We start from the raw sequence: 20852 nt of genomic DNA, 5'->3' as shown, positions 1-20852 counted from the left end.
GTCACAGCCCTGGGGCTTGGAGGCTCCTTGTTTATAGGAAAAGGTAAGAAATGCAGCGATGCCCAGCAAGGTGATCTGTGTTGAAGGATTTATTAAATATCAGGGAGGGGGGGAAGAGGAGAAAGGAAGAAAGAGGGAGAGAAGGAAAAGATTCCTTGCATTCCAGAAACGTAGCCAGAGGCACCTGGCAGTGATTAGTGCAAAGGTTCACCAAACTTCAGATAGAGTCTGTCTTACAGAAAAGTCCAAAAGAGTGAACAGTGTAACTGTTTCCTGAGCATGTGCTGACAGAAATTCCCGTAGGGCAAGACCCAGAACAGAAACACGTGGCCAGAGATTGGGCTCTATCCAGGGACCTGATTAGCAGAGCTTTACACATCATTTTTAATATTAAGGGAAGAGATGAAAATCCGTGTTAACTTTTTTTCCCATTAAAAAAAAATAATCTTCTGGTCCTGGAACTGAGTTGGACTTTCTCACAATATCAGTGACTGTGATGCTTGGGGGAGAGATTTTATGAATGAACTGGTTGATGTGCTGGGTTTTATGGGAGAACCTCATCTCAGGGAAACTCTCAGTTCCTCTAAGTGGCTGCAGTGCTGCACTTCAGATAAAATGTGGAGCTGCTTCGCTTTGTGCTTCTTACTCTGGTGCTTTATTTGCTATTTTTCTTCATGTTAATCTGAGTTAAATCATGACTCTCAAAAGTCACGATGTTCGATCTGGCAGTACTGCTGTGCATGGAACTGTAACAGAACGGTCTTACAACCCAAAATATACAAAAAATGATTTGACATAAAGGAGAGATGTTTTTCAGCCTGGATTTGGTCCCGTTTCCACTGAACTCAATGGGATATGGGTTGAGGTTCTTTGTCTAGCTGAGGAATCTGCCAATCATGCCATCACACCATTAAAAAAAAAAACAAACCCAGACAGTTTTCATATTGGAAACATCCCTGTCTTACATATTTCCATTTGCAGTTATAGTTCATTCCTATTTATAATTCAAAATCTTATTTTTAATTAATTTTTATTATTTTTTAATTTTCAGTTGCACTCAGTATTTACTAAGTATACTGTATGTAGTGTTTGGCAGTCAAGGTCTAGTCAAGCTGTCTTATCTTGAAAAAAGTTTTATTTCTTATGCTGTTAATTTGTCCTGGAACTGGTATTGAACAAAGACTAAAGCAGAGGGGTAATCTATTTCTTCCTCAGACTAAGCACTGTGGATATATAGAAAACACCTATCCAGACATTGCGATGGAAATCTCAGAACAATCCGTGTCCATCTGTATTTTTGGGGTTTTTTTTTGTTCTTTATGTTGCACTGATATTGGAACAGGACATTTGGTGTGCCCTGGGAGAAGACAGAGATCCTTAAACGCCGCTGCCTGCTTGGGGAGGCTGAGAGTGCAGACTGGATCAATAATTCTAAAGCAGTCATGGTACTTGTAGCCTTTAGGTGTGTTTTCTGTAGGTCACTGCTAGCTCATGGCATACACAGGTAGCTCCCTCACACAGGCCTTACTCACAATTTAATATAAACTTCCACCATCCAAAATTTATTGTTAAAGTAGGATCACAAGAAAGTTCATAAAAAGTTTTAGTGGGATTTCTGTTTGAGATCCCTAGGGTGTGCACTTAGAAAGTGAGACGAGGATCAATCTTTTCTGTGTTTTGACATTTAATTTTCCCTTTTAAAAAGTACTTCTGTTAGGACCAAGATTTCTGAGTATTCCCATTGATGTGAGTGACAAATGCTTTCCAGTAGAGCTGAGGAGCTGGTTTGTTGTCCACGACTGCCACTTGGTTTCATGATTCTTTTGGGTAGAATCCCGACTGCAGGAGTTCCTGTGGGAAGGGCTGTGGAGCTGGGCATTTTCAGGCAGTGTTGGTGCAGAAAAGTGCACAATGCCACAGACAAGGTGGTTACTGAGTTAGGCTCAGGTATTCCCAAAGTTTCCTTTTGGTTGTGTGTGTGTATCACGTAAGCTTTTTCTGAGTAGTCCTTTCCCTTGATTGCCTGCTGATGCCTCCTCAGAGGAAGCGTTGGCCCTGCAATCCCACCTGAAATCCTGGCTCCCTCAGACAGGAATTCCATCTCCAGCACCGTCCTCCGGTGGTGCTTCAGGGGGAACTGGAAAAGGCCCCCAGTACGTGGTCAGTGACCCTGAGCTGTGTGGTTAGTGAAGAGAGCAGAATTCCTCTCTGCCTCCATGGGCGATCACTTTACATCCTGAAGCACAAGATGTGATTACCCCTCGCTTAGCATGGAAATGTTGGTTTTGGCCATCAAATTATTCAGTCCCTTGGTAAAAAAATAGGTATTTTGTTTGATTCTGTGGCTCCTGTGGCTGTGAATGGCACAGGCCAGGGCATGCTGTGTGAGCAAAATGTTCCTTTTGTTTCCAGCCAGGCTCCTTCTCTCCGTGGTGCGTGTCCTGTTGCTCCTGTGTCTTGGACAGGGTGGAGAGGAGGCTCCCCCATCACACCCTTGCACGGCCCTCAACAGAAATATTCCATAGAGCCAGGAGCCCTCAAATGTAATGAATTAAGGAAGGATATGGATTTTTTTTCATGCCTGTGAGAGTATATCTCTTTATATATAGCTATATATAGGCACAGATACATATTAAAAGGCCCCAAAGGACCTGCAAATTTACTGAATTATGCAAGTTACAATTAAGGTAAAATATATGGTATATATTTATTATTACTTTCCAAACCAAAGCAAACTGTGGTTGTAGTACAGTATTAACAGGAAATGTGCAGGCTATTAGTTATTGAAACACACATGCCTGAGCTGCTGCCTGGGAATTTTAGTGTATCCAGCTGAGTTCCTGCTGTAAGTCTTTCAGTGTTTCATCTTCCATGCAGAAGGCATCACCTTTTAGGCTCCAGTGCATTATCTGTTTAATTTGTATCAGGAATGATTTCTCCTCTTTTAACAACCTGAGTATCACAGCAACCTAATTGGTAGGCAGATACTCAGAAGAGAATTAAAAACATGACACTGGAGACTGGACAGTTTGGTTGATGAAAATCTCCCTTTGAGCATGCCAGAGCACATTCACACATGCACACACACACACACAGGGTAATATTTTAGGGACCAAATTGAGCTGTAGGGATTGTGATGAATATTTTAAGGACACAGATCTCCATGATGGCCACTTGTGCTAACATAGCCAGATTTTTCTGCTGAGCAAAGTTCTTTCCTAGCTGAAAACTGTGCCTTAACTTCCAGGAAACATACTAAATTCCTTGTTGGGAGAGCTCGAGCAGAACACAGCAGATTTTTATGGTGAGCCGCTCAGCTCTGTGAAGCTCTTTTGATGCAGAGAAGGCAGCGATGCTCAAGTGTTACCCGGAGCTGTCAGGGTTTCAGCTCAGGTTCCTGCTCCTAGGATACAGCTGCCCACAGGCAGCAATGTTTGCTGAGCTCCAGCACCGGGGCAGCGAGCTGGCAGCTCCACACACTGCTCAGCATTCCCAGCTGGAGCAGGGCCTGCACCCCTCTGGCCTTGCAGGGGACCTCTCCACCCTTGAACACTCAACTCAAAGGTTTCGAGGCACAAAGCCTGTTGGGCTCACACACAGGAAAAACAGGAATGCAAGAGTGTGAGTGGGGACAAGCATTGCTTTAAAAATAACAATATAAACTCAAATTCTTCTCCCATGGTTGAGATTTAAGTAGCCTCTGGGAGTAGTTAAACTGGCTAGGGAAGCTGGGATTTTCAGTATTCCCACAGCTGGATACCTAAGTGTACCATTTTTGTTCGACAAAGCAGCATGATCGCATAGAATTTAGAAACGCGATGGCCCATCCTAACAAAGCACTCGGAGCAGCCCGGCAGGTCTCTATGGGGTGCTGCGTTTCCCAGCAGTAGCCAGGACAAGACATGCCAAGAGCAGGCAGAGGAAACCCGACACAGGCAGTTGCAGGGGACTCGCTCCCCAGCAGCATTCCCCTGCCCTATTCAGAGTGGTTTCTGGCTCATCCCGGCATCGGAGTTTTAGTACGTCTTTTGTTTCTCTTTTAAATGTGTGTGTGGTCATTATCCATATAAATGTCACTATCATGAGCTCTTTTAGCTATTATCTTTCCAAGGAAAACAACTGCAATCTTTTTAATCTCCGTTCAGATAGAAGCGTTTCCAGGCTTCTCGGGGCGTTGCTGGCGCGTGGAGGACGATGTCCCTGTCGCTGTGTGCCGGAGGGGCCGGTGGCCGGGCCGCGGTCCCTGCCCGTGGCCGGGCGGTGCCGCAGCCTCGACAGAGCCGAGCGAGGCCCCCGTGGGGTCCCGCAGGTCGCGGCTGTGGCAGCCCTGGCTGGGAGCACCGTTCTGTACGGACAGGGAACGCGGCTCACGGCGGCTCCGAGTCCAACCGCGGCCCCGCTGAGCCCTCTGCGGAAAAGCTGCGGCCGCAGGGGAGCTGCCCCAGGGGAGCTGCCCAGGGGAACTGCCCAGAGGAACTGATCCAGGGGAACTGCCCCAGGGGAACTGCTCCAGGGGAACTGCCCCAGGGGAGCTGCCCAGGGGAGCTGCCCCAGGGGAGCTGCCCAGGGGAACTGCCCCAGGGGAACTGCCCAGGGGAACTGCCCAGGGGAACTGCCCCAGGGGAACTGCCCCAGGGGAACTGCCCAGGGGAGCTGCCCCAGGGGAACTGCCCAGGGGAACTGCCCAGGGGAGCTGCCCAGGGGAGCTGCCCCAGGGGAGCTGCCCAGGGGAGCTGCCCCAGGGGAGCTGCCCCAGGGGAGCTGCCCCTGGCGTTTGGCTGCCGCAGCCCAAATAAACTCGGCGTTTCCCTGCCTCTGCTCCTCAGCAGCGCGGGCTCCAGAGAGCGCTTGGTCCCTGAGCTGGGCGGAGCACAGGGGACCCCGGCATCCCCCGGTCCCTTTTTGGCACCTCTGCAGCCCCAGGCCTTTTCCAAACCAGAACAAATAGGATATTTTTCTCCTTACATGTTGGTTCCTTTAATTTGACAGTAGCCCTCTTTATTTTACGTATTACTGATCAGCACTTACTGGAGGGGATAAAAAAAAAAAAAAAAAAAAAAAAAGTTTTCCAGTTCTTGCTATTTGACTTGAAAATATCCTTGCCTTCACTCATTTAACAATGCTAGTTTAATTCCTCAGTTTAATTTGGGGAGATTCAGTCTTCTTAGTTTGTATTATAGGTCTTGCTTCCTTGTTTTGGGAGATGGAATTATCTGAGCATAGGATGGGCTTGGATTGGTTGATTTAAACCCCTTCTAATATTTGGAGTGTCACTGTGACCGCTTTTGGCAGCGTTCCTGTGCCTCTCCTGTTAAATTTGGTTAAGCTGTTGTCACCATTTATTCACAGTTCCCCTCTGTTTACCTCTTGCACACTCTCATGGAGTGCTCAGCCCTCACTGGAGCACAGCCTCGCTCCCAAGGTCAGTCCAACTGCTCCAAGAAGCCGTCGTGTGAAATGATGGTTTATGGTGTTTGAACAGCTTGTGCAGGGGTAGAGGAAGACACCAGTGAGAGATTGGAGTTTTTATTTAGTTAATTTTTGTCTGCCTCCAACAGTTTGTGCTCAGTATTTTTTCCAGCTCAGTGACATCTATTACAGCCTGCAGAGGTTGTTTTATTTTTTCCCCTTGGTTCTGTAGCTGGGAAGTTTCCACAGGGTGGCTCTCAGACAGTGAGGTGGATTTTGCAGCATCTGAAGACTCTGGTGCTGCTCAAAGAGGTCCTTCTTAGGTTTAGCAAAAGCTCTGGAGGCAGCAGAGAGGGTATTGAGAAGTCCCGGTGCTGCCTGTGCTGCTTGACAGGGCACCACTGGGCTGTGGAGCACAGGGCCCCTTGTCGCAGCTGTAGGAGATGCACTCTCTGCTCATCTGCAGAGTGAAACGAACGCTTTTCTTTGTCTTGGCTGCAGCTCGACCCTCTTACAGCTTTACCCTGTTCAGCTGTGAAGGCACTTAAACACTGTACTTGCATTTACCCATTCTAGCTACACTTTCCACTTCTGTTTCTAGACATGTATCTCAGCTCACAAAATTCTAAATCAAATGGAGCTGTGTTCAAGTTGCTCACTGAGGAGTGGTGTCATTTTGGTCCTGTTGTTATGGCGACTGCAGGAAGTCAGTGTAAAGGAACAGAATTCCTTGTCTAACTCTTGCGTCCTAGCAAATATCTGAAGGTAGCACTGCATTGTTGTCCTCTTTTTCAATACAATTTGTACCCGCAAAACAGACTTCTCTATAATTTGGCCATTATGGAAATAGTTCATACAAGTATTTCATTTTGCCATATTATGATGTGATACGTGAAGTTTTCTGTATTTTCTTTTTCTAGGCTTGCTCCCAACATAATCTCTCCGCTTGTCAGCCCCCTGAAAGCTTTAGTTCCACCCTCCCTCTTGCAGAAACACGGCTCTCCATCGTCCCACAGCCAGTCACCCAACGGGCAGCAGTTTTCTGGGATACCAAATACACCGTACGCCCCATTTCCCAGCCAGTCTGCACAGCAGGGATCTCAAGGTAACTCTTCCCTCTTTTTGTTTTTACAGCTTTTCTAATTTCTAGCTGGAGAGAAAGAATTTATTTTGCTTTTTCATATTTGGCTAATACTGTCAGCATTTCAGTGGGAACTCCAGTTTTTAAACTGGACTGATGTACATACAGATGGAAATTTTAAGACAGGTCCATGCTGTGATATGTCATCATAATGGGGAAAGCTGTTCCAACAGCAGATTTACTGCATTTATTCAGGTCCTTCAGTAGAAGGCTGCTGGCCATGCACCTCCCCTGACTGGTCATCCAGCCTGGAGTGACCCTGCGAGAGCCATCGAGTCCCAAAAAACAAGGGCTGAGGCACACCTTGGCAATGTCCTGCTCCGTCCACTCACAGTGATGCACAAGACGTGGAATTAGACAAAGAAAGCAAACATTTTTTCATTTATTATTTGGAGGTTTAGCTTGTTTTACATTCTACAGTAACATGTAAATGCACTCTGTACAACTGTGGGATTCAAGGGCAGGAATGGGAGCAGTAAGCAGCTGTCCCACAGCTTAATTTCAAACATTTTTTGTTCTGAATTACTCAGCCTTTGTAATTGCGAGCTTACATACCTATTCTGGAGTTCTGCTGTGGGAACTAATTAATGTTCCTGACATTTTTGAGGCACAAATTAGCAAGAGATCCTATTATCACCGACTCATCCAGTAACAGGAGCTTGCATATTTCAGAAATCTGTTATGCAGTGCAGATGGTGAGCTGCTAAAACGTGGTAAATATTCCCAATAAAGAAGTGTGCAGGACATCTGTCTGCTTGCAAGAGCCTGAGCACAAACCCGTGAGCAGCTCCCAGCTGGGGTGGGGTTGGGTATCCCAGCAGTTCCCTCTGCCCCTCGTTCTCTCAGCAGTGTTTTTGCTCTTTGGTTGGACAGGCTTAGTCTGAAAAGTTAAAGTGTATTATATTTAATGATTTGTGCTGAAGGAAAAACTAACTCAACCTGATGCTCAACAGATTATTCAATTTAAAAAGATTAACTCTGTAAGGGAGAAGTGGCAGATTTATGATAGCATATAATGATATATGATTATGTTGCTATAATGAGCTAAATAACTACAAGCCACAAGAGGAAAGTTTAGCAGCTCATTACTACGGCAGAAACAAATGCATAGACAGAACAAGTTTTGAACCACTTAAATAAATTGACTTTATTCCTTGAGAAAACCACATTTCCTTTTGAATGAATTGTTGCTTTCTAAGTGTTATGTCATGTGGTTTTGAAAAAGCAATAATTTTCCACTTTGGCCAAATGTTGAAGTATTATTATAAATTAATTATGGAAATGGTCATTCCAAAATCAGTTTTGATTAGCAGCCTTTGAAACCAATTATCTGTAACCTGTACCTAGCTGAACTTGCTCTACTTTTTCTTTTTTTTTTTTTTTTTTGCCTCTCAGTTCATTAATAGCACACTTTTCTAATGGAATCTGTAATAATTTGGGGGTTTTGAATTTTTGCCAAAAAAAGATAACACCACATAAACCTAGTGTAGAACCAGGCATCTGTACAGAAGCACATAGACAGTGTGGATGTGGAACTTTTAGGAGATGGCAGCTTCGTCGGGCTGGTAGCAGAAATACTGATAATGAAAGAACAAGCTGACATTATTTATATGTTTTAACCTAGCTGTAGTAAGATCACATGGAAATCATTACATGCTGAAAGAATTTGGCAGGCAATGGAATCCTGTAGTTATTTATACCTGACATGATTTCTTGTCAGAAATTTTATGGAATTTGAAAAGCTGAGATTTATTTGCAAATACATGTAAATGACATGACATAACAAGATGGCATTTAATAGCCATATTCCAATTATTTGCTCATTACATCATTCATTTTAAAGCTGCTTGAAGTTTGCTAGGCTGTGCCTTAGAGAAGCAGAGGCAGCCAGCGCACTGTGTGAAGTGGCTAAGTGCAGCTTTTCTGCCACAAATTATTTCAAAGCAAAATTTTAACTAAATGTTATGTTTGGAACTCAGTTTATTCCTTTATGAACTGTTATATTTCTACATCTACTGTACATAAAACATTTAACAGTGATCATTTAAATTGACAGTGCATTTAGTAAATTCTTCACTTGAAAATAACCTCAGAAAATTCTTGATTTAAATCAAAACTGAAGGAAAACCTGAAATCCACGTGGCAAAAAAAATATTGGTGAAACACTTATTGCCAAGTTGGTACTCCAGATTTGCACTCTAGAAGGAGAAGGGATGTCTGCACTGGAGCAACCTTCTTGCTTACTTTGTATTTTAACCCCTGAAGGGAGTCTTTTTTAAGAACTTGTAAAAAATGCTCCCTGTTTAGTTTAATCAGCCATATGTGGTTGTTAACCGAACGCTTGGTTATGGGATTTTAATCATATTTTAATTCCCCATATTTTCTCAGTGAAGCATTTAAAGAAATGTAAAGGAACCACAACTAAATGTAACGAACCTGAAGGGTCAGAAATCCCATTTTTCGTGCGATGCTTTGTTCTACCTGACTTGTGTTCCTGCTGCACCCTTTCCCTTCCTCACTCCATGGACTTTCTTTAGCTTCATTCCTGCATTTATCCCACCTTACAGGTAGGTTAGAACAGGGAGGGTGCATTTCTCTGTGAAGCACGTGGCAGAAATCAGGTCCTGGTGAACTCAGCAGTGCAGTAGCACCAGGATTTTCCTACACCCCCCCTCTTTACTGGGTGGTTCCAGGAACACTTTTCCCTCTGCCTTCTCAGATTATCTCACAGTGGTGCTGAGGGATAAACACTGCAATCCAAAAGAGGATTTCATTGCTTATGGCAGTTCTTTTCCAGACTGATTCTGAGGCAGTTCTCTGCTTCAGGTATTTCCAGACAGTGTAACTTAAATCACTTCAAAACAACCTTTCCCCACAGGTCTTGGGAAAACCCTGGATCCGTCTAGTTTCAATCCAGTTCTGTCATGCTTGGCTGCTCTCTGCTTTTCTAAGCCACTGTGCCAGCTCGGTAGATCATGAAGATTTTTAATTGATGTAGCAAAGGCAAGCCTGGGAGCACAAGGGAAGAACAGCAGTTACAGGGACAGAGAAAATACATGTCATGCCTTCCCTAGAAGTGATGTCTGTAGCAGACATTCTAGAAAAGGTTCATTTTTCTTTTTCTCTAGCAATTCATCTAAGTGCTCTCTGCAACCAGTTTGCCTCCTTTGAAGCCAAGTGTCTCTTTTTTTTTCACTGCTCATCTCAAAAGGATGTATTTTTAGAAGGCTTACAGCAAGGAGTTTGTGTTTTGTAAACAGAAAGGAGAAGTATCAAAGCCAATCAATAACACACTGTACCTAAAACCACATCAAAAGAGGGCTGTGCTACCTCTCATAAGAGCTCCTTGGTTCTTTGAGCCAGACTCTCCAGGCATTAAATAGAGGTGGCTGGCTGTTTGTTCCAAGGAAGGACATGCATCATTTAATGCTCAGCTTTCCAAATTTTTGGGCTGCCTTTGCCATAGCAGCAAATATGAGCAGCCTTGGTACAGAGTGTGTAGTGTCTTCATCTAAGAGTCATCCATTAGGACTTCACTGATCATGGACATCAACAATTCAGGTATTTTGTAGTCGATTGTACGTTCGCAAGAACTTAAGCATCTAATCCTTGCAGATTCTGCCAAAGCACGTATTAAACTGGGGAGCTTCAGAGCAAATCTTTCACCGCTCAATGAGTTGATTGCATTTCTACTCAAGAACTGCCTCACTTGGCCTTATTTATTGCCACCTTAGGAAATACGAAGTGACCAGACCCCGAGCTTTGCCTGGTATTGTCTGCTTGGTCAGACTTTGGTAGTAGAGGGAAAACACAGAGAAGTGTGGGCGATCTTACTGAACAGGAGGGAGCTTGCACACTGCAGGAATTGTAAGGGACACGTTCACCCCATACAGCCCCAGGTGCTCTGGGGACAGGCTCAGGGATTTAATTTCTGAACAAACAGGCTGAAGAGCTCCACAGGCAGCCCTGCAGGGCGGGTCTCTGCTGTGAGTGGGGCCGAGCTGTCAGCTGGAAAGGGGGAAATGTGTCTGTGACTGGGATTCACTGAACTGCCCCGAGCTTCTGCAGGAGTTCTGAGCAAATGTTTCGGTCTCAGTAAGACTGAGGGAAGAAAGACAACAGCTCCGTATTTTTTCTGGCAGTTAGAGGAAAATCCTGAAGCACATTCTGCTAGACTTTAAGACTAATTTGGTTGACTTCAGTTGCACTTAAGGGAAGGAGAATCATTTCAGAGAAGGCAGGAAAAGGGGGAGCTGATAGGAATGTGCAGTTAGTGTGCATTGCACCTGGAATAAGGAAGAGCTTATCAGGCCATGGTTGGTTTAAATATTGTGACGTACTTTGAGATCATCCTTATGGGAACAAATTACATATTGGAACAACTTATATATTGAAAAATTCCTTCCTCAGCAATTCATTTGTCTTTTACTGTTAAATGTCTTCTTTTGTTGTCTACAACTCATTCAAAACTTCTGATGGCAAAACCCAAACTGCTGGGTACTGATAATACAATACTTGGGGAAAAAAACCCCAGGATCTAAGAAGTGTTGGGTATGTGGAGGATGAGAGTCAAACATGCCCCAAAAGCAGAATGACTGAGGCAAGCCGAGACCATACGGATCTATCTCAGCACTTTCCAGAAGCAGAAGAGCCTCTGGTTGAACTCAGTCTTCACCTGACAACTATCTGGAGTCAGTCCTGCACTTCTAGGTCGATTATACCTGCACACTGTGGTCCCCTGTGTCCAGTGAAAAGGGGGTTCATTTGAATCAAGAGCAGTCTGGGAAAGAAGTCTGAGGAACCGGTGAAGGTGATTTGGATAAACAGCACTGTCTCCAGCAGTGCACAGCACACACTGGATGGCAGAAGACTAAACTGAAAACAAAGCAGTGCTGTTCATTTAAATACTGCACTATTGTATTTAAATTAACAGTGATTCGTTACAGAGACATTCCCTTAGGAGCTGAGCATCCTGGAACTGATCCAGTGGAGGGCTCACTACTTACCTTGGATCCAAGGGTGCTGTAGAGTGTGTTCAGCAGATCTATTGCTTGAAATGAAGCCCATCCTTGAGATTTTTGCTTCAGTGGGGATCACAGTCCACAGCACCTTGTGGGACCGAATCTGATGCAGCTCTTCTGTAACTGCACTTTATAGAACGGGACAATCATTTTTCCAAAGTTAAAACTGAGGAACTAAACCCCCAACAGTAATGAAATGCTGTGACAGAAGGGGAGGTAGTACCATTGCAGAAGGATTGAATTGTGTGCAATATCTGCTTTCAGGTTACCAAGGCAGTTTTCACTCCATACAAAACTGTTTCCACTATGGAGATTGCTACAGAACAATGGACCAGTCTGTCAGCAGTGATGTGCTCACAGGGGAATCCCATTGCTTCAGTCCTCTGAGGCAGAATGGCTATCACATACTCAATGCACCTTTACCTTCAACAGGTAATTTATTCCACCTATAAGGAATTATCCATATGTTATTTGTAGCAGGAGGGGCAAAGAACATATTTTATTTTCAATGTTATGACAAAAATATGTTTGTATAAAAAATAGCCCTGAAATTAATTTTCATCTATAAAGACCCCAGAAGGAAAGCAAATTGTTTTGGTTTTTTTTTTCCTGCTAATATTTGACTGATAGACAAAGTCTCTTCCGTTCTGCTGGATGCCACAGGCAACACCCACCTTCAGGAGAGCTGACAAGGCACTGCCTACATTTTTTGTGTGGTCTGTTCATTGCACATTTCAGGTGTGCTCAGGAAGACTTTTATAATCGGGTCAAAGTTATAATAGCTGCATTACTATAGTACTTCAGTATTTTGGTATTCTCTTTTTTCTATCTTTAAAATTAATAATTGACAGAATTTCTGAAATCAAACAAAACATGAGTATTGTCAGAGCCATAAAACACAACCATTAGCTGCAATACTTACTTACATATCTCCAGGAAAGTTCTCTTCATGTCTGCACTCAGGAGGGCACCTCAGTTAAGAGCGATACCGAAAACATATGTTTAAGTGCTTTTTGAATTGGGGCCTGAGTCAGACCACAAAATTAGAGTTGACTTTCCTGTTTGTTTTGTATTAAAGGAGACTCTGTTCAGAGCAAGTGTGCACGCATTTGTCTGCTGTTCCATTCTGGGAAGTGCATGCATCAGTAACCAACACAAGGGAAACATTTAAGATGAAGTTTCAACTTCAACTTTGAATTCTTTAGTGTTACTCCTAAGTTTGATATTACTAAAACATAGGGGTTTTTCATGTTAACATCAAATTTCAAGCTTAGATTGACAGCCTGCAATATTTAAAGAACAGACTAAATAAACTTTCCAAAAGAAATTGTAGCAGTAAAGAATAATACTGTGGCAAGACACCAACTTCAACAACAGTTGATTTTTCTGTCTGGGCCTAAACTATCATGAAATGTTTCTGTTTATTATTTTTGTTTTTAGAGTGGTTATTGAGACATGCAAATACTTAAAAGGCTGAAATATAAACATGTATGAAATATATATATTTCATCTCATCTTTTAGTGTGTAAAATAGAACCATTCAGGTTTGCAAGATTCATCAAGGCTATGCATTAATTTTTTCAGGCTTTTATAGCACCATTAATATTAAATGAGATCTCATCTCGCAGGAATGCCCAATGTGACTGGCAAACAGCTGTTCCATGAATCACATTAACAGTCAATAAATTTTTATTTTCTGTTCAGGACTTTGGATAGTTTACTCTATCTGGAATCTAATAATGATTTCTGGGGTGTATGCTTATCTTGGGTTTTATCCATCTGTGGTTCTGTATCCACCCTGTATACAGGCTCATCAAATAGAAATTAGCATAACATAAACACTCACAAAACTTATCAAAATACTGGTCACTCCACTTGGCCCAACACAGATAAACATGCCGAGGTCGTCCTCCAGAACCTCTGGACATTCACTGTGTGCCAGATTTCTGTAGACAGCAGAATCTGACCTGTAAACCAACAGTAAATTAATAAGTCATAGGAAAATGCAGGAATGTAAGTAAGTAGAGAATTTGATCTCAAATAATAAAAACATACCTAACAGTAAAACAGCCCCAATGAAGTATACAGGTTTTCCTGCAGCCAGGACTGGCTGTGTAGGATGCAGGATCCGTCCCTGGCTGCTGGTGTGGTGCCATTTAGCCCCAAGGCCCCTGTGGAGCCCGGGCAGAGTTTGGCTCAGCCCCACCCAGGCACACCTGCCTGCAGAGGTGGGGGCAGGTGGAAAAGACAAGGGAAGGCTAAAGAGAAGGAATTGCCTCATTTTCTACCAAGGCCCAGAAAAAGTCATTTCCCAGTGGCTCCACAGACCCCTCCGTGGGGCAGAGAAAGGAGCCAGGTCTGGTGCTTTGAGCACAAGGATCAGCCCTCCCCAGTGGAGTCCCCACTCTGTGTAGGGGCTCGACTTTCTGTGCCAGGCACAGGCATTTGCTAAACTGCATCTTGTTCCATGTGCTCCCTCAGCTGCTGCTGCTTATTCCAGTTATGGTGGGTGGGCTCTGGGGTCCCTGGGGGCTCAGTCCAAGGGTCTGAACATTGTGCTGAAATTCCCACAGATGCTTTTCCAAAGACCCAACCCAAATCAGGTGGTATAAAAGAAACCAGAATATGTATAAAGGATGATGCTGAGGGGGTGACCACAGCAGAGGGGAAGTCAGGAGGAGCAGGACTGCAGTAAAATGAACGTGTGCACGTGGGCCTTGACTGGCCAGTTGCAAAAGCAGGCTACAGTGGGTCACAATAGGAAATTTTCATGTCTTTTGGGGTAGGCAGTAAATGTTTTTTTAAGCCTCCCTGGCACTCCAGCTGCTGTAGCATCTGGTAGAATGGCAAACCTGCTACTTTCCACAGGGATGTGCAGCTCAGGAGGTTTGTAATAGCTGTGGAAGTTTGGCATTATGAGAGAAAGACAGAGAAATTCTTCCCTACTGCTGTGGCTTTCTGGTAGCCAGGCAAGCAGCAACCAGCTTGGCCTGGTGGGCTTTGGTGGGCTGAGGTTCACAGCTCTTTCCATATGTCCTGTGAGCCTGACCTGCCCCAGCCATGCTTCCTCAGACCTGCACTATTTGGAGAGCCAGTAAATGTAGGATCCAGATTTCTTCTGGGTCTTAAGAGCAGCTGGGAGACACATGGAATATTTCTTCGAAGTGCTATAAAAAGAAAAAACCCAGACCAAGAGGACTGCATCACTTCTAGTGCACACTTAGTAGGATCGTTGCCCACTCATTGTTCTGATGTCCTATTCACAAAATGACTGAGTGCCAAGAGAGCTGTGCTCTGATTCTTGCACTTCACTTGCAAGTGCACAGCTTTGCCCAGAAACGAGTGGGAGCGCCAGCCACGATGACACCAGCACCCAGAGAAAACTGTGCATCTCCTGGCAAGGCTTTGATGCTGACCACCAGTGTCCTTCCATTAACGCTGTGCTGTGCTGTCCTGTGGGATCCCAGGCCCCAAGCTGTGCTTCCCTCCTCCCGTGCACCGTGGCACTAACTCGTGTCCATGTCCTTGTCGCTCTTCCAGGCTATGAGGGGATCTCTGAAGCCCAGTGTGTGTCTGAAGACATGGTCTCCAATGGAACGGATGAAAATGGATTCTTCCAGAACAGTGCCTTTGATCACTGCTTGAATCACATTCCTTCCATCTACACAGATACCTAAGAGCAGTGCTGGCCTTGTTTCCTTTATTATACCTATAACTGCGTATGTAATAACAAAGGTGTTGTTCAAGTACTTTTATTTAGTCTGTATCCCTATATGTGCTCATTTAAATGAACACCTCACATTTACCAAACCATTTTATACATGAATAGTCTGTATAAGATAATATTGGAACCCGTTCCTTTGCTGTGGCACTTTGAAATTCATGCTTTAAGGGAATGAGGAGCATTTCAAGCAGCTTGTTTTGTAAGTTCTCTCAGTAAAGTGTAAATGTAAGTTATATAATAAACTTGTAAAGATGTTTTCCTTCTTGGAAAGTATGCTTCAATTTGAGAATGTTGTTCCCTTTAATCAGTTTTCATTTAACTTGTTGGTTCGGTCTTCCCTTTTTTCTTTTTTTTTTAACTAAAAGGATTTTTTTTAATCAGAGACCTCATGTATATAAAGATCTACATTTGCTCAGCTGGTTTTGTATTTTCAGTTTTACAAGAAAGCATTAAAAACTGGAAACAAGTGTGCTGTCATTTCTTAACACCATTGGGCTCCCTGATACTGCATTTTTAACATGCCCGAGAGGGATTTTAACAAAGCAGTGACATCTCGGTCACTGTGACATGAAAACAGCCCACGTGTATGTGAAGAAAACCAAGGGGCTTCCAGCGGAACAGGCTCCCCTGCAGTTGTTTGGTTCCCTGTCACCGTGGTCCTGGCCCCACTGGGCTGACCTTCAGCGTAGTGAGACATCCTGCACAGGGCCAGCTGCCAGCGTGTGCCCAGCAGCCCTGTTAGAGCTGAGCTCCTCAGGTGTCCACGGCGCTCCAGGAGAACAGTAAGGCAAAACTAACTGGAAAAAAAGTTCACATTTACAAACCACTGCAAGTTGGGCTTAATAAGGGCTGTCCAGACCCTGCATCAATCCACGTGTGTTCACCTGTAGAGTTACCCAGGCTGCCACAGGGCACCACTGAAAAGCCCAAGCTGGGTGGAACCCAGTCTGAGGATGGTACTTTCCTTTTTTCATCTCTTCCCTCCCCAGATATGTGGGACACAGCTCAGGTCCCACAGGGCACCTGTGTCCCAGTCCCAGGACCGCACAGCTTTGCTGCTGTGGGAGCATCGGGATCCCTGGTGCCCCAGTGCCTCTCCTCAGCCCCTGCAGCCTCTGCAAACACCGGGGCTGATCCAGGGTAACCACAAAGCCTGCATGGTGCACTTGTTTCTCCAGGGCCTGGTTGCACCTTGTTAGTGCATTTAAAGGGCCTCTGTATGCAATTTAGCTTTCTGTCCTCAAGAAATTTGAATGAAACTTAGACATTCAGGAAGTTTTAGTCACTACAGAACAAGGTTCCTGGGGTTACTGACCCGGCCCCCCTGTTTTAGCAAGGGTTCCTGAAGCTCCCTCCTCTCAAGGACAGCCAGTGCCAGCTGCAAACCCATTAATTGTGGCCAAACAGCCCTGGCAGCACTGACTCATCACTCCTCTCCTAGAACCCAAATGCAGAAAGGCCCCAAATTGTGCTCTAAGCCTACACACGTGGCTTTGCTTCTGATCACGGCCACATTTGGCTTTCTGTCCTGTTTGTTTATTCTGATGCCTCAGAGTTGGGGTTTTTTTGGTCTCAGACGTAAGTGGGCAGAACGCTCTCCCAGAACATTAAACTAGGAGGCAGGTAGCTTAACAACTGCCAAGCAGGAAGAACTAGGGCTTCTGAAGGAAGACTTAGAAAAATAGCCAAAGCCCAACAAAGCTGTAATGTCTGAGACAAAAATCAAAATAATTCCTGTGCTGCAATTCGTTGGAAACACAAAAAGGAAACCGTGACTTAAAAACAAGATTAATTCAATTTCCTAAAAATTAAATAAATTCTTCTAAAAACAACTCTTTTTTTTTTTTTTGCTAAAAATATAAACCAACCAATCCTAAACATATTTGATCAATTACAAAAATTCTTATGTCACAACAACCAGGCTGTTCAAAACCACACAATGATTCACAAAGGTTTGGGAAACTTAAAGCATAGCAGCTGGGGTGATGATTTAATTCCACAATCTATGTGAATCAGGTTTTCTGTAAATTAAAAGGACAGATTCAGAGAAATGCAAAGGCACTTGTTTGAGTCTGTATGGTTTGGAAAGTTATCGTAATAAAGCAAGTAAAATACACAATAGCACAGTTAATGGTTACTCGTGTGCTGTGTACCTTATTATTTCCTTTTATTACATGTAAGTAGGGAAGTATCTCATGTAAGCTTTTCCTAAAGACACAAAGAAACCTTTCAATGGAATTTATTGCTTGGCAAGTTTCTCATTGTGGTGCTGTAAAAACCCCCAACAACTAATAAGTATAATAACTGGGGTAAGGCTTTATATATAATAGAAGAAAATTATTACCCTGTGGAATTAAAATGGAACTGCTGGTTCCACTTGACTGTCAGATACTTTTTCAATCTAAGCAACAGAATTCAACTAATAAATTGCAACACTGCTTGAAAAATAGCTACAAATCATTTCCCCAGTGAATGCAAACCCCATTTTTACCCCTGTGCCTGTACTCTGTGTATGCAGGATGCTTTAGGAACAACTGAAATAAGATGACCTTCAGTGGCTGATCAAGCTGGGAGAGCGAAAATTAATTTCAAGTTGACACTGAAACAGCAAAGGCACTTCTCTGCACTCTCCACCAGCTGGGCTGGAAGCCAAACATTCAGCAGGACTTCAAAGCTTTTAATGTAATCAAGCTCAGGCTTTTCATTGTCTAGAAAACCAAAATGCTTGTTTTGTTGCCATCCTGCTGCAGCACCTCACAAGCTACAGAGTGATGGTCCTGCCGTGCTCCAGAGGGGCCTTTGCCAGCGAGCTGATGAGATGTACACAAGAATCCCAGCATCGTTCAGGCTGGGAAACACCTCTGTGATCATCGAGTCCAATGTGTGGCACTTAACGACAAAATACCAGTCTTGTAATGCCCTCATTCCGATGTGGCAATGGGGCACAGGCACGTTCAAGCCCAAAGGCTCAGGTGTGCAGCAGGAACGGCCACAGCCTGCTCAGGGCTCGGATGTGCTCCCAGGGAAAGGATACGGGCACCGAGGACATTCCCAGATAATCTTCTCTTCTTACATGCACACCCAACAGCAGGAACAGCTGCTGCTGGTGGAAAGGCTCCCCTGTTTCTGAGACTGTCCTTTCAACTGGATACATTTTCTAAATGGTAGAAGTCCAAAAAGCCAAATTCCAAAGCACATTAAGAGCACCGGTTTGATACTGCAATAGCTCTGAGTTACGCAAGCAGTGCAAAAAAACCCCAGTGCTTAAAACAACAACCAAGTATGTGAAAATAAACAGTGACTGTAAATTGAATTTAAATTGCATAAGAGAAAAAGATTTCAATGAGTTTTGTTATGATCTTATTAAGACCTACGTGATTTTAGTTCAGCTCTCCAGTAACGTATTTGTATTAAATTAGGTCAGTGCAACAGAAGATGGAAAAATAGCCAGCCTATATAATTTAATTCACTGACAGCACAAAGCCATCGGAATATTCCCTCCTGAGATAAGCCCTTCTGAGATCTGCAGAGTTACACTAAAAGCTCCTCTCTGCTTCAATTTCAAAGCAAACTACAAACTCCCTGAGGTGATTTGGGAGTCCATGGCCCAGAGTCAGCAGAAGGAAGGCTCTAGCCATAGACTGTCACAGCCTTGCAAGGCTGCCTTCTTGGCTCCATGGGCTGAAAACCACTCAGTCATGACAGAATTTTTCTTTAAACCATCAAAACTGTACTAAGTCCCAATCTAGCTAAAGGCCTTATAAGACTGATCTTTCTACTGGATTCCTACTGAGATGAAATTTGCCCATTCCTTTGGCAAAACGATTTCTGTAGTAGTGGTGAAGCCAGAAGAAAATAATTCTTCTGGGCAAATACAGATTTTCTGGCCAGTGCCAGTAACCCTCATTCAAAACCAAGTGACTCAACTTTAAAAGTGCATTTCTGGCCCTGTGTTATACTGATGTTCTCTTCAATTCATCAAGGACACCAAGAAAAACATGATGCTAACTTTCAAAACTCTTACAAGTTTAGGCCATCTTGATTTCAGAGTTTCTCTCTCCTTTCTGAGAGTCTGCAACCCTCCGAATGTGCCTGTGTGGCAGGCACTGAACTAGAATGAGCTGCTGGGCACAAGGACAATACAGAGACATGGCCTGTGGAGACACTGGCCTGGGCCTGGGCTAGGAAGGGAGCACATTGTGCTCCTCTCTTGGAGGATTAAACCCATCTCCCCACACTTTTAGGCTCCCTTCATTTCAGAGGGGCAGCAGGACGCCCATCCTCAGGGCAGTGGTAACCCAGAGAGCTCCAGAGCAGCTCTTCCCCCACCAGCACTGGGATCAGTGTGTGGGGCAGACAGGATCCAGGGTTTTCAGTAACTCTGGGAAGGCTTCCTTTCCCCCTTCTCCAGGTGTCCATGAATGGTCAGACCAGCACCTTGGCTTCCTCTCAGGCACTGAGAAGGAAAAGATGCCTCCAAAGGGGGTGTCCGTCTGTCCCAGGAAGGTGTTGAGGAGCCACTGTCTCCACTGATGGACATCAAAATGCAGACATAATAAACACCTCCCAGCACACCCCCTGTGATGAGGAAGGCTGAGCCTGTGCCAGTATTCCACATCCTTTCCTGAACATCCAGTGCTCCTCTCTGAAACAGAGCACGCCCCACACGGCAATCTGAGCAAACCTGGAGACCACTGGGACCAAATGAAATCCCTCTCAACCACAGTTTGCCCTGAGTAAGTGACGCTGCTGAATTGCAATGGGCTGAGGAAGAGATTTTTAAAGGTGTCTGAAAGGCTAAAAACAACAACAAAAAAAAAAAAAGGACCACATGGTTTGGGTTTGTTTGTTTGCTTGTTTGTTTTTAACACAACTGCCTTAAATTGCTTTAATTTCATCTCCAGGATTTTTTTCCTTCTGAGAAATTCCCTCAGGTATCTATTTGCATCTTCAGGCATAGTCTTCAAATCTGGGCTATACTGCGTGAAGAGTTTTCTTTCCTATCTCTTTGATTCTCTTTGAGAATCACACATTTGCCTAAGGAATTCTCTGTGGAGCTGAAATTTGTTAGGATTATAAATACAGGCTGAGCTGGGAACAGGCGCTGGAAACTGCCATGAAGACCATGTACAGAAAACAGTGATTCTAGTCACACAAGATACCTGATACAGTTGGCAGGAAGGCAAAGCTAAACAAATGCAGGTTTACATTTTACTATTTAAAGAATAAAATATTCAACTTGAGTTCCATTAACACCTGTCAGGACTTTGGTACATACTCAAATCCACATTTCTAATTTTACTGCTAAATAATCCCAAACTTGGCAGTTAGAAGGTAAAGTAAAATACCCAGGCTAAACATCTGAAGCAAATTGTAGCTCTCTGGAAGAGCCCTTCTGCTGTATAAATGAAGGTCATATGTATAAATGATTAGAAGCTTAAGGAAATATGTCTTCTGCTTTTCTAAATTGATAACATACATATTGCATTAATATTCCCACATCAATTATTGGACATGTTCCCTGCTGTAAGAAAAATGACCATTTTTTTTTTTTAAA

The 20852-nt window shown here is 43.9% G+C and overlaps 1 protein-coding gene and 1 long non-coding RNA gene across 11 annotated transcripts in view; one reads left to right on the top strand and one right to left on the bottom strand.

Moving 5' to 3' along the window:
• Positions 1-15762, top strand: part of GLIS1 (GLIS family zinc finger 1) — a 181117-nt gene extending 165355 nt beyond the window's left edge. For 6 of the 7 annotated variants that reach the window (XM_068198796.1, XM_068198799.1, XM_068198797.1 and 3 more), the window contains 3 exons: positions 6330-6514; positions 11836-12003; positions 15112-15762. In XM_068198796.1, coding sequence (XP_068054897.1) covers positions 6330-6514; positions 11836-12003; positions 15112-15248 — 490 coding nt within the window. In that variant the 3' untranslated portion in view covers positions 15249-15762. Of the gene's footprint in view, positions 1-6329; positions 6515-11835; positions 12004-13155; positions 13278-15111 lie in introns of those variants that run through there. The other variant, XM_068198798.1, reaches the window with a different exon arrangement.
• The window catches only part of LOC137478759 (uncharacterized), a 31818-nt gene continuing 20113 nt past the window's right edge, over positions 9148-20852 (bottom strand). The window contains exons 2-4 of one of the 4 annotated variants that reach the window (XR_011001777.1): positions 13418-13538; positions 11272-11699; positions 9148-9559 (exon numbers count right to left, since the gene is read on the bottom strand). This is a non-coding gene — a long non-coding RNA (uncharacterized lncRNA). Of the gene's footprint in view, positions 9560-11271; positions 11700-13417; positions 14192-20852 lie in introns of those variants that run through there. The other 3 variants (XR_011001776.1, XR_011001779.1, XR_011001778.1) reach the window with 3 other exon arrangements.

This window comes from Anomalospiza imberbis, chromosome 9, assembly GCF_031753505.1.
Source record: "Anomalospiza imberbis isolate Cuckoo-Finch-1a 21T00152 chromosome 9, ASM3175350v1, whole genome shotgun sequence".
In the NCBI taxonomy this organism is placed as follows: Eukaryota; Metazoa; Chordata; class Aves; order Passeriformes; family Viduidae; genus Anomalospiza; species Anomalospiza imberbis.
The sequence above is the reverse complement of the archived record's forward strand: the minus strand, read 5'-3'. Positions and strand labels throughout refer to the sequence as shown.